Below are 15,130 nucleotides of genomic sequence, written 5' to 3'. Positions count from 1 at the left end.
TGTTGGATTTTGACTATTTCACAAGCACTCAGATTACACAAAACCATCAGATAAGACCCAGCATACGTGGAATGTGTCCTTAGAATTTTTTAAATATATATATATATATTCGTATTTAATTTATTGATTAATTAATTTAAATTAATATTATAAAGATATATTATGAGGTTACTCTCTTAATCTAACTTATTTTATTTATAATATTTAAATTCAAAACATTGCTTAAACGGGTTAATATCTCATCTTGTATTCTTGTCATACTTATTTTCTATCTATATAAAATTCAAAAGGATGATAATTTAGGTCTAATTACAAATTTCATCCATTTACTTTACAAAAGTTCAGAAATTAGTTCTACGTACCTCTTTAATTTATTGTAATTTGACCTTTGTATTTAGAAAGAACTTAATCTAATTTAATGATACTATTAAGTCTTTTTGTAATTTGTTGACCTAAAATCTGTATGTGATAAGAATTGGCAAGCCAAGAATCATCAATTCAATTATTTATATATAACTAATTAGCAAAATCTAATAGTTTAAGTTTAATGTTTATCAATAATTAAACTATTTTTTTTTTAATTTTCACAAAGTAGAAGGACTAGATCGTGAGAAATAAAGTGAATGGGTTAATATCTCAACTTTTTGTAAAGTAGATGGATGAAATTTTGAATTAAACCTGATAGCTTATACTATATAAATTTAGAGATATTTATATTTTTACTAATAACTTTTGCCCGTGTTAATTTAATATGATGCGTCTAAAAGAACAACGGCAGCCGTTGTTTGAAGAAGTTTGTTAGACTGCCGAATACCTTTTGACAGCTTCACTTCCTGTTTCCCCTTCCTTGTCATTTCCCAGTTCTCATCTCTTTGCCTAATTTTCAAACCGGCTTTACATGCCCCCTTTATTGAACACTTGTTTATTCCATTCATACCTTTGAACCTAAATATTTATTTTCTTAGAAGTGTCTTGTTTAAATAATTATGTTATAGTGTTTGTACATTATCAATACGATTTTTTTGTAAATGTTTTTCTAAATTAGTTTTTCCAACTTAAAAACGTTGTTTTTCAGCATTTTGGTGCAAATCAATAATCACGTTTTAATAGTGAATTTTTTATTGAAAATGAATTATTTAAAAATACTTCTATGTTTCGGACAGAATTTGGATCAAAATCACTTCTATAAAATACTCCTTTCTACTCAAATGAGACTGTTCAATAAAATACTCCTTTCTACTCATAAATTTAAAAATAATCATGTATGAAAAACTAAAAAACCAAAACTTGAATTCATTTCTAATTATGTGTTTAAGCACATTTAAATTAACGTTCTTATATCTCTCTTTCCTTTTAGTTTTTCTTCTTTATAATTTGTGTTAATTTTGTTGATCAATCCAACTTTTTCTTCTTTAATTTTGTTTAAACAAAGGCGACAGGGGTTTGATTCTGGTTTTCGCTCATCGGTTATCTTTTTTCTTTTTTTAATTTTTTAATAATAATAATTATGTCATTGTGACATGTTTTCTGTCTTTATTCTATGTTTATCTCTGTCTTTGTGGCACGTTTTCTATCTGCCTTTTGGTAGCTTACGATTTTATGTTGTTGTTTTCGTTTATCTTTTTTCATCAGTGTTTGATTTGACATCACCACGACTGATCAAGATGATACTTATTTATTATCATGATGATCTTCCCTGCTTTGGACTCTCGGATTGATTTCGATACGCATTTTACGTTCGCGGATAGTTTCTCACGTCGCTTGACTCTGATTTACGATTTGTCGGTGACCTTCAGTAGCTTCATCCCCTTTTATGGTTCGTTTACCGATACGGTCAGATTTGTTTCTATCATTATTTTGTTTAAGCATTGGTTGAATTTTTTAATCTTTTTTTTTTTCCTTGTGTGATCTATGTGGCTAGTTTTGGTGTCAATGGTTATATAAAAATGTTCCAATTATAATTTTGTTTACGTTTACATTATACTTATAAGTTTTCATTGTAATTCTGAATATTTTCTGTTTTTAATAAAACAAGTGGCTTTTTATTAAAAAATTAACGTTGTTATATATGTTACAAAAATAGCAATATTCGTTAAGGTGAGATTAGATCAATTTAAAATTTTGGGATTAATTTATATAATTAAACTGTTGACGGATTTCAATTAAAAAATTTAGTGATAAAAGTAAAATATTTATAATTTAACGACCAAAATGAAATAGAGTGTAAAAGTTTAATATTTAGCTATTTAGTTTATCCATGTATTATTGTATATGTTTGTTGGGTAACGTGAAGATACTTAAAATGAGGTTAGAAATGTTTCTTATTGTTTGGATTTTGTAAACTTTAGGTAACCTTGCCCAAGTTTCACATGACATCTTTTGTAAATTACTCAAATTTTTAAATTCTTAATCAATTTTTAATTACTAAATATTAAAGTAATTAAATAAAAGAGAATTTATTTGTATATTTGTTTTTAAAATATGTGATACTTGATAACGACGATATTTGACTGTCATTATAGTAAACCCTAAAAAAGGGACATTAATTTAGAAAATTAGACTTAAAACACCCAACGGTATAATAAATATGAACAACATTTAGGCCGCCGCTTCATTTTCAACGCCTGTTAAGCTTGGTTCCTTTTTTTTTTCTTCGTTTTGCTTAGGTGTTTAAACTTACATATTTGATAATAATCATTAAAAAATAATTGTTCATTATCACGTGGATTCCACGTTTCAAATATTATATCTGAATTTAAGTACTTTCTAGTTTCTCCCATACTAAAATGTAGTATATATATATATTGGTATAATCATCCGTATCTCTGATTTATTGATCGATTAATTTGGATCGGGTACTGCAGAAGCAAGGGAGACCCTTCTAATCCAGTTTGTTCCATTTGTAATCTTCAGGATTCGAACGTCTGACCTTGCTTAAGGGATATAATGTCTCATCTCACTATACCAACTAATTGTTGGTAAAATGTAGTAACATAATTGTATAATCACACGGAAAATTTTAGTTACAACATTAATAATTATATAATAATGGAAATGTCAAGAATTCTAATAAACTCAAGTGATTATAAAGTAGTATATGTTCTAAATACTCTCAACCATTTGACAATGAACACTCAATCACCCTACTACAATCATTAGTGCTCGAACCCGTAACCTCTAGGAACAATAACAATTCATTTAACCACTGAGGTAAATTGGTGTGTGCAATATAATTGGATCTTAATTCATATTATATTTGGTTATATATATATATATAATTGTATAAATTTAAACTTTAAATAATATTTATTATTATAAAAACCTAACCTTAAATTCTAAGAATATTTTACAAAAATTTAATTATTCGATTGTAAAAATTACTAATGATAATATTTATTTACAACACTTTTTTAAAATCCCGATAAATTTATCATTATTAGTGATTTTATGTTGAATATTCACTTAAGATATGAACAAAATAATAACAACACAACAATAATAATTTTAAACATACTATTACTACAACTAATAATAATGATAACATTCTAATGTGTGAATTAATAAGAATATCCTTAAGAAGTGAATATCTTAATTACATTAATTTTCACATTTTCTCTTAAGAATTGGGTGTGATTGGAATTATCTAACTATACACTATTCAATATGATCTAAATCATGATGATTGTTAAAAGCATGTTACAATTATATAATTATACTCCAAATTCAATTATAAAATGACGTTTATTCGAATTTTCATAAAATTATTCATGTAACTTTATTAATATATTCGAAAATTGAATTCTTAAAAATTCAATTATAAAGAACCCATTGAGTGGTCTCATTGGTTAAAGGGAGTATTGTTTTTCCTTGATATCTTGGTTTTTAGCGGCTACATTTTTAGGGAGTGTATTGTCAATAATTAAAAAATTATGAATATACATTACGTTACAATCATCTTATACTATTAAAAAGTTCAATTATAAAGATAATTATGACACCATAAAAGAGTTCATAATTGGAAGCATAGATGGATATTTTTTTTTTGTATTTTTAATGAAAAGGTCAAAAATATTCTGTTAACCCTGATCTCATAAAATAAAGGAAGAAAAGTGGTATTTTTCCATGAAAATAATCCCTATAGATAATTAATTAAACTACTTAAAATAGTGACGTGTATGTACGACCAGACTATTTTCGAGGAAAATCAAACAACCAATGTCGTGTACAATTATTTTTCAACAGCAAAGGATAGTCCAAGCATACTTATCATATAAATAAGACAATTTCAAAATATTGTTTGACTAATACTTGTAATAAGAGAGGGATACAATTTGTTTAAGGTAAGAGGAATGGAATTGTCAAAATATTAACATTATCCTCAAAAGTTGAATTGAATTTGAATCAGAAAATTCAACTTTTTTGCATTTATATTTTCTAATAATTTAATTTTATAATATGTTATTTTAATATAATATAAGTATAGATATATATATATATATATATATATATATATATATATCATATTTGAACATTTCATATAATTTGATTACCATTCTCTTATATTTATATTTACATTTAAATATGTATTCGACACAAATATTAAATACGAAAACGATAAAAAAAATTGAGTGACATAATACGCAAGTACCATCTTTAATCTTGAATCTGTTAGTATTTATATAAATATATAAAAACTTTAAACACTTAAAAACAATAAGCCCTTTTGGGTGGTTAACTAAGGGTCAATGTTATTATTGACTTGACATGACAATTTGAGGGCCCAATTGAAAAAAATAAAACTTTGAGGGCTTCTTCAATAATACATGTTTTTACTGTTAATTTATAATTTTCCTTTGAATGTGAGCCTATTTTAATAATTATTTTTATATAAAATATAATTAAAATAAAAATTAAACTAAAATAAGTAAGAAATTATAAATAAGGAAACTATTAATCATATATCACATGTTTTTCTTGTTTTTTGGGGGATAAAATATGCACACTTTTCTCTTAGTTTTTTTTCTTCAATTTGATCCTCCGAGACACCCTTCTGATTCTCCGACGCACCCTTCTAATATTACGTAGGGGTAAAAGAATATTCTATCAAACATGCTTTTTAAAAGATTCGATTGATGTGACAAATCTTTGAAATGTTTATATGACACTTTTGTTTATGTGACATTTAAAGGGTGTTATTTCAATAAATAAAAATATGTTATTTTATTGTTTAATCTCAAAAATGATATACTAAGATAAATTAAAAGATGGAAACGTCGACGAACTAAGCTTATAATAAATGTACAAAGATTTAAAGTTGAAATGAGAATAGAAGCGTTTAGATCAAGTTTATTTAAATTGTCTAGTCGTTCTTAGAAATTAAAATATACCCCATGAGCTAATGAGTGTTAGTACAAGTGGTTGAATCTCACCGTCACTCTTGGTGGGATTCAGAAATTAAGTCTTAAGAATTTACAAATTGTCCACTAAAAATGACGTTAGTAGGATTAAAACTTAGCGTTACAAGTTCAAATTTCTAAATTTCAACTATTTATGCCAAAACTAGTGTTTTCTCTAAATTTTTTATGTCAAGAGTCATGAGATTAAATTCTCATATTTGTTTCTACATGATATTTGTAAATTTTAGAGTTGAAAGAGTTTTGTGGTCTGTATATATTTTTTTTATTAAGTGAAGAGATATTATATTCTTAAAATAAATATTAAAATTTAAATTCATATTTTAAAATATTTATGATCATTCGATAAATTAATAAATATCTATTGAATACTCTCTTTGAATATATAAGAAGATGCATTGTGTCACGGGGCTAGACTGCTGCTAGCAAGCTCGTGAGGCCTTAGACGTTTTCAAGGTCGAAAATCGGCTAAGTGACCCGAACCTTCACTAAGCTAGAATGCTTAGAACGTTGGAAAACCCAAAGGAAATGGGGAAACAAAGAGATGGGTGCACAAAGGAAGAAGAGAGATTTGAGAGTGAATACTAGTTTGTATTTCTCAACTTGAAGTGTGTAAATGAAGGGGGGTGAGCCTCCTTTTATAGTTGGAGTCCCCTACAATGAACGGTTGTGATTAAAATACATCAATGGCTAAGCTGAGAGCTCTACACTATTTACAACAAGTGGGCAATGAGTTGGCATCATTATCTTCTAAGATAATGCTAAACAATTATCATGTCTCCAAGGTGGATTGGGTCAGCTCACTTGGGTCTTCTAGAAGGCCCAAAACGTGGTAAAGATAGTCCTTGGCAGCCTTGATTGCATTGAGTTCGGTCATGGGCTGGCGGTCTGGGACATTCTCCCCCACTAGTTCTAGCGACGCCCTCGTCGCGCGGCTAGAGTGAAACTGATCAATCTTATCTCGGAATTGCCATAAGTCTTTGGAAGGCTCCCAACTTCCTTCACTCTCGGGAAGTCCCTTCCACTGAACAAGGTATTCATGCCTTGGTCGATGTCCCACTCGATGAACGGCTCTCTCCGCATGGATGGCTTCTACTTCCTTCTCGTAAGAGACTTTTACCCCGACTGGCGCTCGGTGTGACTTGCCTCGATCTAGCTCCTCCTTGTCCTGATGGTATGGCTTCAACAAACTCACATGGAACACAGGATGAGCTTTGATGGTTGGAGGCAACTCCAATCTGTAGGCCATGGTGCCTACTCGCTTTAGAACCTTGAAAGGCCCCTCGTATCTTCGCACAAGCCCTTTGTGATATGGGTTGCACAAGATGCCACTTAATTTGCCAAGGACTAGGTCACCAACCTCAAAATTGACATCCCGACGCTTTCGATCCGCCCACTTCTTGGTTCGCTTCCCGGCCTTGTGCAAACAAGCTCGGGCTAGTTCATGTTGCTCTTGCCACTCCTTGGCAAATTGGTATGTTGTTGGATTCGGCCCCTTGTATCCGGTCGCGATTGCATTTGGGGTGAGCGGTTATTGCCCGGTAACTATCTCAAATAGACTTTGATTGGTCGCTTCACTCCTCTACAAATTGTAGGAAAATTGGGATGTATCCAACAATTTTGGCCAGTCACGTTGCGTGGCACTCACATAGTGCCTTAAGTAAGTCTCCACGAGCGCATTCACTCTCTCGGTCTGCCCATCCGTCTGTGGATGAACACTCGTTGAGAAGTTCAAGCTTGATCCCATCAACTTGAACAACTCCTTCCAGAACCTCCCAGTGAACCTTGTGTCCCGATCACTGATAATCGTTTTCGGTACGCCCCAGTACTTTACCACGTGCTTTAGAAAAAGTCGAGCGGCGTCCTCGGCTGGGCATACTTTGGATGCTGGGATAAAAGTTTTATACTTGGAAAATCTATTGATCACTACCATGATGCTAGAAAATCCATCGGTAACTGGCAGACCGACAATAAAATCCATGGAAAGGCTTTCCCATGGTCTCTCAGGGATTGGCAAAGGTTGCAACAATCCAGCTGGTTTCTTCAGCTCAATCTTGTCTTGCTGGCACACAAGACATGTCTTCACATAGGCCTCAACATCATTGCCCATGTGCGGCCAGTAATAGTGTTCGGCTATTAAGGCCAAAGTCCGGTGGATCCCCGAATGTCCTTCCCACTTAGAATCGTGACATTCCTTCATGAGCTCCTTTCGCAATCCTTCAAATTACGGCACATAGAGGCAGTGTCCTCGAGCATACAATAAGCCTCCCTCGAGCCAAAACTTTCGAGTCTTACCCTCAGTGGCAAGCTCAATCAACGAAGCAGCTATTGGATCATGTGACAACCCCTCTTTGATGCGTTCCCGCATCTGTCCCATCGGCATACTGACAAACTCCATGTCGTACCTTCGGCTTAAGGCATCGGCTACGAAATTTACTTTCCTAGATTTGTGCTCGAAGGACAAATAAAACTCGGCAAGAAACTCTTGCCATCGAGCCTGCTTCGGTGATAACTTCTTCTGGGTTAGGAAGTAACTGTTGGCAACATTGTCAGTAAACACTATGAACTTGGACCCAAGTAAATAATGTCGCCATGTGCGCAAGCAGTGCACAACCGCTGTCATCTCTTTCTCGTGGACCGTGTATCGCCTTTCGGTCTCATTTAGCTTCCGGCTTTCGTAAGCAACCGGATGTCCTTCTTGTATCAAGATCCCACCAATAGCAACGTCGGATGCATCGGTGAACACTTCAAAGGACTTGTTGTATCAGGCAGCACCAAGACTGGCTCGCTTATCATAGCAAGCTTGAGTTCGTCAAAGGCACTTTGACACTTCGGGCTCCAATCCCACCTCTTGTCTTTCTTCAATAACTCGGTCAAGGGGACAGCGATTTTAGAGTATCCTTTGACAAAATACCGGTAATAGTTGGCCAACCCCAAGAATGACCTCAGCTCCGTCACCTTGGTTGGCACCTTCCATTCTTCAATGGCTCGAATCTTGTCCCGATCCATCTAGATCTTGCCACCTCCAACAATGTGGCCAAGGAAAGGAACCTCCGTCTGGGCAAATGAGCACTTCTCCTCTTTAACATAGAGCTCATTGTCTCGCAATACCAAGAACACTTGCCTCAAGTGTTCGACATGCTCCTCCAACGTCTTGCTATAGATGACGATGTCGTCGAGGTAGACTACAACGAATCGATCTAAAAAGGGCTGCAACACCTTGTTCATCAAGGTGCAGAAAGTGGCTGGAGCATTCGTGAGGCCAAAGGGCATCACAAGGTATTCATAAGAACCGTACCTGGTCACGCAGGCTGTCTTCGGTTCATCTCCCTCGGCTATCCTCACTTGGTAATAGCCAGATCGCAAGTCCAACTTTGTGAACCACCTTACACCACCAAGTTGATCGAACAAGTCCGCAATGAGAGGAATCAGATACTTGTTCTTCACCGTGAGCTTATTCAAAGCCCGGTAATTGATGCACATCTCAAGGAACCATCGTGCTTCTTTTGAAATAACACCAGAGCTCCATATGGGGACTTTGATGGTCGGATGTAACCAGCATCGAGGAGATCCTTCAACTGTCTGCGCATCTCCTCTAGCTCGGGCGGAGCCATTCGGTAAGGGGCTCGAGCGGGTGGCTCTGCATTCGGCACAAGTTCAATCTTGTGATCAACCTCCCTCTTTGGAGGTAACTTCTTAGGCAATTCGACAGACATCACGTCTTTGAATTATGCCAAAACGTGGCTTACCACGTCGGGAACATCCTTGGTTGTGGCTGGCTCGTCACACACCAAGACAGCTAGGAAGGTTGGTTCCTCCTTGCGTACCGCCTTCGAGAATTGAATCGCAGATAAAACTTTGGCCCCGACTCCTGACCCTCGGTTTACTGGAACTATGCATTGTTGCTTTTGATCTAGGATGCACAAGCAATCGGCAAAGGGTACCGGGAAAACATTGATCCTGTCCAAGAAACTTAAGCCAAGAACAAAATCGAAATCATCAAGAGGAATTACCTTAATGGTTTCTCTTCCGGACTATCCCCCAACGGTTAGCTCGATTCCTTTTGCGACCCCCGCAATCGGAACTTCCTCGGCATTCACGGTCTAAATGGAATCATTCGCCTTCTCTACATGAAGGCCAAGTTTCTTGGCAATGCCAAGTTTCTTGGCAATTGGTTCGGACATGAACAATTCTAAGGCACCAGTTTCCACTAATGCACTCAATTTTTGGCCAGCAACGTTGACGTCCATGAACTTCAACCCCTTCTTCTTTCGACCCTTCTTGACCTCCATGGTGCTAAGGATGGAGCCAAGCTTAAGAGTCTCACTCTCTTCCCCATCTTTCTCCTTGATGGCTGAGAGTTTGTTCTTCTGCGGACAGTTCCTTGCCAAGTGTCCTTGGCCCTTGCAGTTGTAACATTGGATAATCGGCTTATCTTTTTTATCCAAGTGCTTGCTATTCGATGGCCTTCCACTGCCACTCGAATCCCTATCGGATCTGGACGCCCTGTCCCTATCGCCACTGCTGCCTCGGAAATTTGGCTTTGGTTTGGAGTCCACACTCTTGATGCCAAGCTCAATGACTGACTCGACTGTCGTCAAGGCAGTCGAGAGATCCTTGACCCCTCGTTGCCTTAGCTCGTTCTTTGCCCATGGTTTTAGCCCATCCATGAAGGTGAAGAACCCGTCCTCTTCACTTAAACTCGGGACTTGGAGACTTACTTCGACAAACTTTCAAACATGCTCCCTCAATGACCCTTCTTGCTTGAGACGCCTCAACTTTGACCGCGCCTCATCTTCGGCATACTTTGGGTAGAATTGTTCCTTGAACTCTGCTTGGAACTCTTCCCATGTTGCGATGGGAGCGGTACCACGCTTCACATCGTTGCATCTATGTCGCCACCACATGAGGGCAACCTCAGATAAGTAAACACTAGCGATGCTTACTTTCTTGGCATCCTCCGTGATGCCCATGGCTGCAAAGTACTGGTCCAGGCCCCAAAGGAAATTCTCGACATCCTGGGCTGACCTGTACCCTTTGAACTTTTTCGGCTTAGGGATGTCGCCCAAGGCTTTGGGTGCAACCGTGGCAACGCCACTTCCGAATGCAGCTTTGCACACCAATAGCTCGGTCTTGAGCAGCTCGACCTCCCTCTTTAACGTTGCCACCTCAGAATTAGAACCCTCGCTCTTGAGTTCCTCAACTTCCTTCCTTAAAGCTACTATCATGGCTTCCAAGGAATTACCTCGATCTGTTGTCTTCACATCCAACCCATTGAGTGAATCCTGAACATCATCCTTAATAGAATCCAAGGATTCTAGCTTGTCGAGATCCAATGATCCCAACCTTTCAAGGTCTACGGACTCTAGTTTGTCCAGCACTCTTTGGGCATCCGCCATGGATCCTTCGAGTCTGGTAACCTTCTCTTGGAGGGATGTGAGAATATCTCTCGATGGTGCTATCTTCTTTCCAGCATTCCGGGATTCATTTCCATCGGAACCTCCCACATCACCATGTTGTGGGGCCATCTCAGTTAGCAAAATAAATTGAACAAGTTGTGAGTAAACAGAACTTACCCAATTTCGTACCTTCCACCAAACTCGGTCGAAATAATCATTGTTTGCCCACAACGACACGCTCTGATACCACTTTTCACGGGGCTAGACTGCTGCTAGCAAGCTCGTGCGGCCTTAGACGTTTTCAAGGTCGAAAATCGGCTAAGTGACCCGAACCTTCACTAAGCTAGAATGCTTAGAACGTTGGAAAACCCAAAGGAAATAGGGAAACAAAGAGATGGGCGCACAAAGGAATAAGAGAGATTTGAGAGTGAATACTAGTTTGTATTTCTCAAATTGAGGTGTGTAAATGAAGGGGGGGTGAGCCTCCTTTTATAGTTGGAGTCCCCTACAATGAACGGTTGGGATTAAAATACATCAATGGGTAAGATGAGAACTCTATACTATTTACAACAAGTGGGCAATGAGTTGGCATCATTATCTTCTAAGATAATGCTAAACAATTATCATGTCTCCAATGTGGATTGGGTCAGCTCACTTGGGTCTTCTAGAAGGCCCAAAACGTGGTAAAGATAGTCCTTGGCAGCCTTGATTGCATTGAGTTCGGTCATGGGCTGGTGGTCTGTGATAATTGCATGGTTTTAGGACAAAATGCTGAAATTGGAAGTGAAATTGAATAGATGATTATCAGTAATGGTCTCTTGGGTGAAGCCCACTACAACCTTTAATAACATATATGCTAGCCAACTCAAAATTGGTTTTTTTTTTCTTTAGCTCAATAGCGCAGAACCAAAAAAAAAAGTCTAATAGGTAATGTGAAAGTTTATTTAGAGACTTCGGATTTGTTACCGTGACTTAAAATTCGTTACATCGAGGTAACAAGTATTATTAAAAATATTTTTTATTCAAATTTTTTATCTCAATATGATAAAAATTAATTAAAAAATTATATTTTATTAGAACTTGTCACATCAACGTGATTAATTTGAATAAAAAATATTTTTTATTTAAACCCATCATCTCAACGTGACAAATTTCATAAACACTATAGAAAATATCGTAGATCTCAAAATAAACTTTTACTTGTTCTATTTTTCAAAATATTTTATTTAATTGCCCTAATGGGGCAAAACAAAACTCCTCAAAAACAGAAATTACAAATTCGGTTGGACCCTAACAGAGATAACAACTTGATTTCAAACACAGAAATTGCAACCGACTCGATTAGAATATTGACTGTTTAACCAAATGACTATATTGAAATGATATTAACAGTTTAAATACTAAATTATAACTAAGAATCTAGACAAGCTTGGAATGTTTGATTTTATCAAATCTAATTATAATATACTGCTTATTTAATTTGGTAGTATAATCTTTGAGAATTATAAATAAAAATTTAATATAATATATAAAAAAATAAACTGGGCATCGGGTATCCGATTAAACAACATTTTTTATATTAAATTGAAATTAGGACCTAATTAAAAATTAAGAATTAAAGTTAATTTTGGTGATCAAATTGATTAATTATAAAATCTAGGGGATTTAATCTTCAAATTTAATACATTACTAGAATAAAAGATTTTAAAGTTAATGCTCAAATTAAGGCATTAGACAGCACAATCAGGATCAAATTGGATTAAATGAAAATTCAAGGAAATAAATCATATACAAGTAGTGACCAAAATAAAAAAAAAAGCAGGATGTCAGCACCGCAAGTACGTAACTTTACAAGGACCTTTACCTAATTATATTAATTTTTTTAACTGTCACGTAAATAATTTCGTTAAATATTAAAGTCATATGATTATATTAAATTTATTTAAATATTTTAATAATATATTTGTCATAATTTAAAAAATGATAGTCATTTCGCGACATTAATCATTTATGTAGTTTACCTTTAAATAAAAATTATCTTATCTCCATCTACTTTGAAACGAAACCCTAGATATCTCGAGCTGGGAAACCTTATCAAAAAAACCAAAAATTCTGAGGGTCAATATTTATTTTGCATTTTGTATTTGAAAAGCTCTTGCTTCCAATTCTTGTAATTCTAGTGTTTGGTTTTTGTTAATGGATTTGCAATCGGTGAACAAGGCTTTGACTCTTTCGCGCCGGAAGAAACAATGGCTTATACTGTTAGCTGTATGTGGCGTCTCTGTTTATGGAGCCTACAAGGTCTATAATTTACCCTCTGTTGTGAAGAAAAGGAAGACGTTTTCCAAGCTCTTCGGAGCCTTGGTTTCGTTAGCTGAGTTGGTCTCGGAATCCGCCGACGCGGTCAATGTTGTCTCCAAGGAGTTGAAGGAGTTTTTGCAATCTAATTCCGATCAAGTTCCAAAGAGTTTGAAGCAACTTTCAAAGATTTTGAGGTCAGATGAGTTTTCCCAATCTTTAATTAGGATTACAGAGGCTTCAACAGTTGGGGTTTTAAGAGGCTATAAGTTAGAATCAATGAATGTGAATGAATTCAAAACGAGTTCGGAGAATCCCAGTTTTACCGATAAGGTGTTGGATAGGGTTTTCTCTAATGCTGGGTCTGGTTTTGTATCAGTTGTAGTTGGTAGCTTTGCTAGGAATCTGGTTCTGGGGTTTTACTCGGCCGGTGGCGAAATGGAGCGGTTGAATGGGAACGATGGGTCATCTAATAATGTGCCCGAATGGGTTAATTTGATGCTATATGATGACAAATGTAAAGAGCTGATTGCTGATTGCATTCAAAGATTAGTAAGCACGGCTGTTGCGGTTTATCTCGACAAGACAATGGACATTAATACTTATGATGAATTTTTTGCTGGGATGACTAATCCTAAACATGAAAAACATGTCAGAGACGCTTTGGTTTCTATTTGTAATGGTGCTGTGGCAACTCTGGTGAGAACGTCTCATCAAGTGTTGACAAGTTCGGACTTGAAGTCGGGTTCTACTTGTTTGTTTCTTGATCGGAGCTTGGATGCTGGTGGAATGAGAGATGGTTTCAAGAAGGAATTGTCTTTAAACGGAATGGAAAGGGGGAGCTCATTTGATGGGAATCAGAATAATGGGTGGGTCAATAAGGTCTCTTCTTCATGGGCAGTTCCCGCCAACTGGAAGTTTGTGCTTGATGTGACTGGGAGGGTGACTTTTGAAACATTAAGGTATTTGGTGGTGTTTGTACTATGGAAGCTTTCAGAGGGTTTGAAGAGAAGTATTCATATTGTTCGTGAGGAGGTTGTGGAAAGGGGACTGGATGTTATCAGATATGTTGGTGCTAAGTCTTCCATTATAGTCACAGTTTGTGTTGCTCTGTATTTACATATCCTGGGTGGTAGTAGGGTTGTGATGCCTGCTTGAATGAGCATTTGCTCTGACTTTTTACCGAAATACAACAAAATCTTACTGAAGCTGCTTATATCAGACTGTCTTGTACCGTTGTATGTATATTTCTCTCATGCAAACTGTATATAGCATTAGCAATACCCAACTTCCTTCAAATTATTTTCCATATACAAATCTATACTAAAAAATATCAGTTCTCTGCTGCTGTATACCAGAACTAGTGCCATTTTGTTGTTCCAGGAAATCTAATTCTTATTAGTGATGGATCGACAGTGTTTTAGAAATGAAATTGGCTTTGGGATTAAGAATTCCAATTCTCGTGTCATTTTTTTTGCCGTTCTTGTTGATGATAGCTTTTAGCATCACGTTATATGCTTTTTGAAAAATGATTTACCTTGATAGGAGAGAATTACCATAGGAGCATCAGCTCTGTTAAGGAAGATTTTACTGATCTCGCAATTTGATTCTACATGACTGGATTATGATAGGGATAGTAATCAATCTTTCTGGAAAAGATCAAGAGATTGGTCAATCTTAATCACAGAATGCTAAAATAAAAGCAATCACAAAATGATTGGACTTACGAACTATCCTTCAGCCTAGTTTATTTTTTGGTCTGTATTTTTTTCTTGTTGATAATACAAATCTGTGCATACAGATTGAGCTTGTTTTCAGTGGAAATCTGCTTGAGCACGAGGAATTCATGCTTCTTTTTCAACTAAACCTACTGTATTGTAGATGATAATTTACTCCTACATGATTTGTTTTTGGCTTATATGATCTAATGTTAATGGTACTAGCAAGTAGTAATATTATTTTTCTCAAGTTGATAGGGGATGAACCTGAAAATTATGTGATTGGCAATCATGACATATT

General features: G+C 35.7%; 1 protein-coding gene across 1 annotated transcript; it reads left to right on the top strand.

The window, feature by feature from the left end:
• Positions 1-12,906: 12,906 nt before the first annotated feature.
• On the top strand, positions 12,907-14,590 carry LOC120126403 (protein PHLOEM PROTEIN 2-LIKE A10-like). Its single transcript, XM_039144609.1, has one exon. The coding sequence runs from the start codon at positions 13,010-13,012 to the stop codon at positions 14,267-14,269; it is 1,260 nt and encodes a 419-aa protein (XP_039000540.1). The 5' UTR covers positions 12,907-13,009; the 3' UTR covers positions 14,270-14,590.
• The last annotated feature ends 540 nt before the right edge of the window (positions 14,591-15,130 follow it).

The sequence above is a fragment of the Hibiscus syriacus genome, unplaced genomic scaffold, assembly GCF_006381635.1.
Source record: "Hibiscus syriacus cultivar Baekdansim isolate YM2019G1 unplaced genomic scaffold, ASM638163v2 tig00110458_pilon, whole genome shotgun sequence".
In the NCBI taxonomy this organism is placed as follows: Eukaryota; Viridiplantae; Streptophyta; class Magnoliopsida; order Malvales; family Malvaceae; genus Hibiscus; species Hibiscus syriacus.
The sequence above is the reverse complement of the archived record's forward strand: the minus strand, read 5'-3'. Positions and strand labels throughout refer to the sequence as shown.

Coding starts and splice junctions, on each gene's coding strand:
- LOC120126403 (XM_039144609.1), top strand. CDS start 13,010: ATGGATTTGCAATCGGTGAACAAGGCTTTGACTCTTTCGCGCCGGAAG.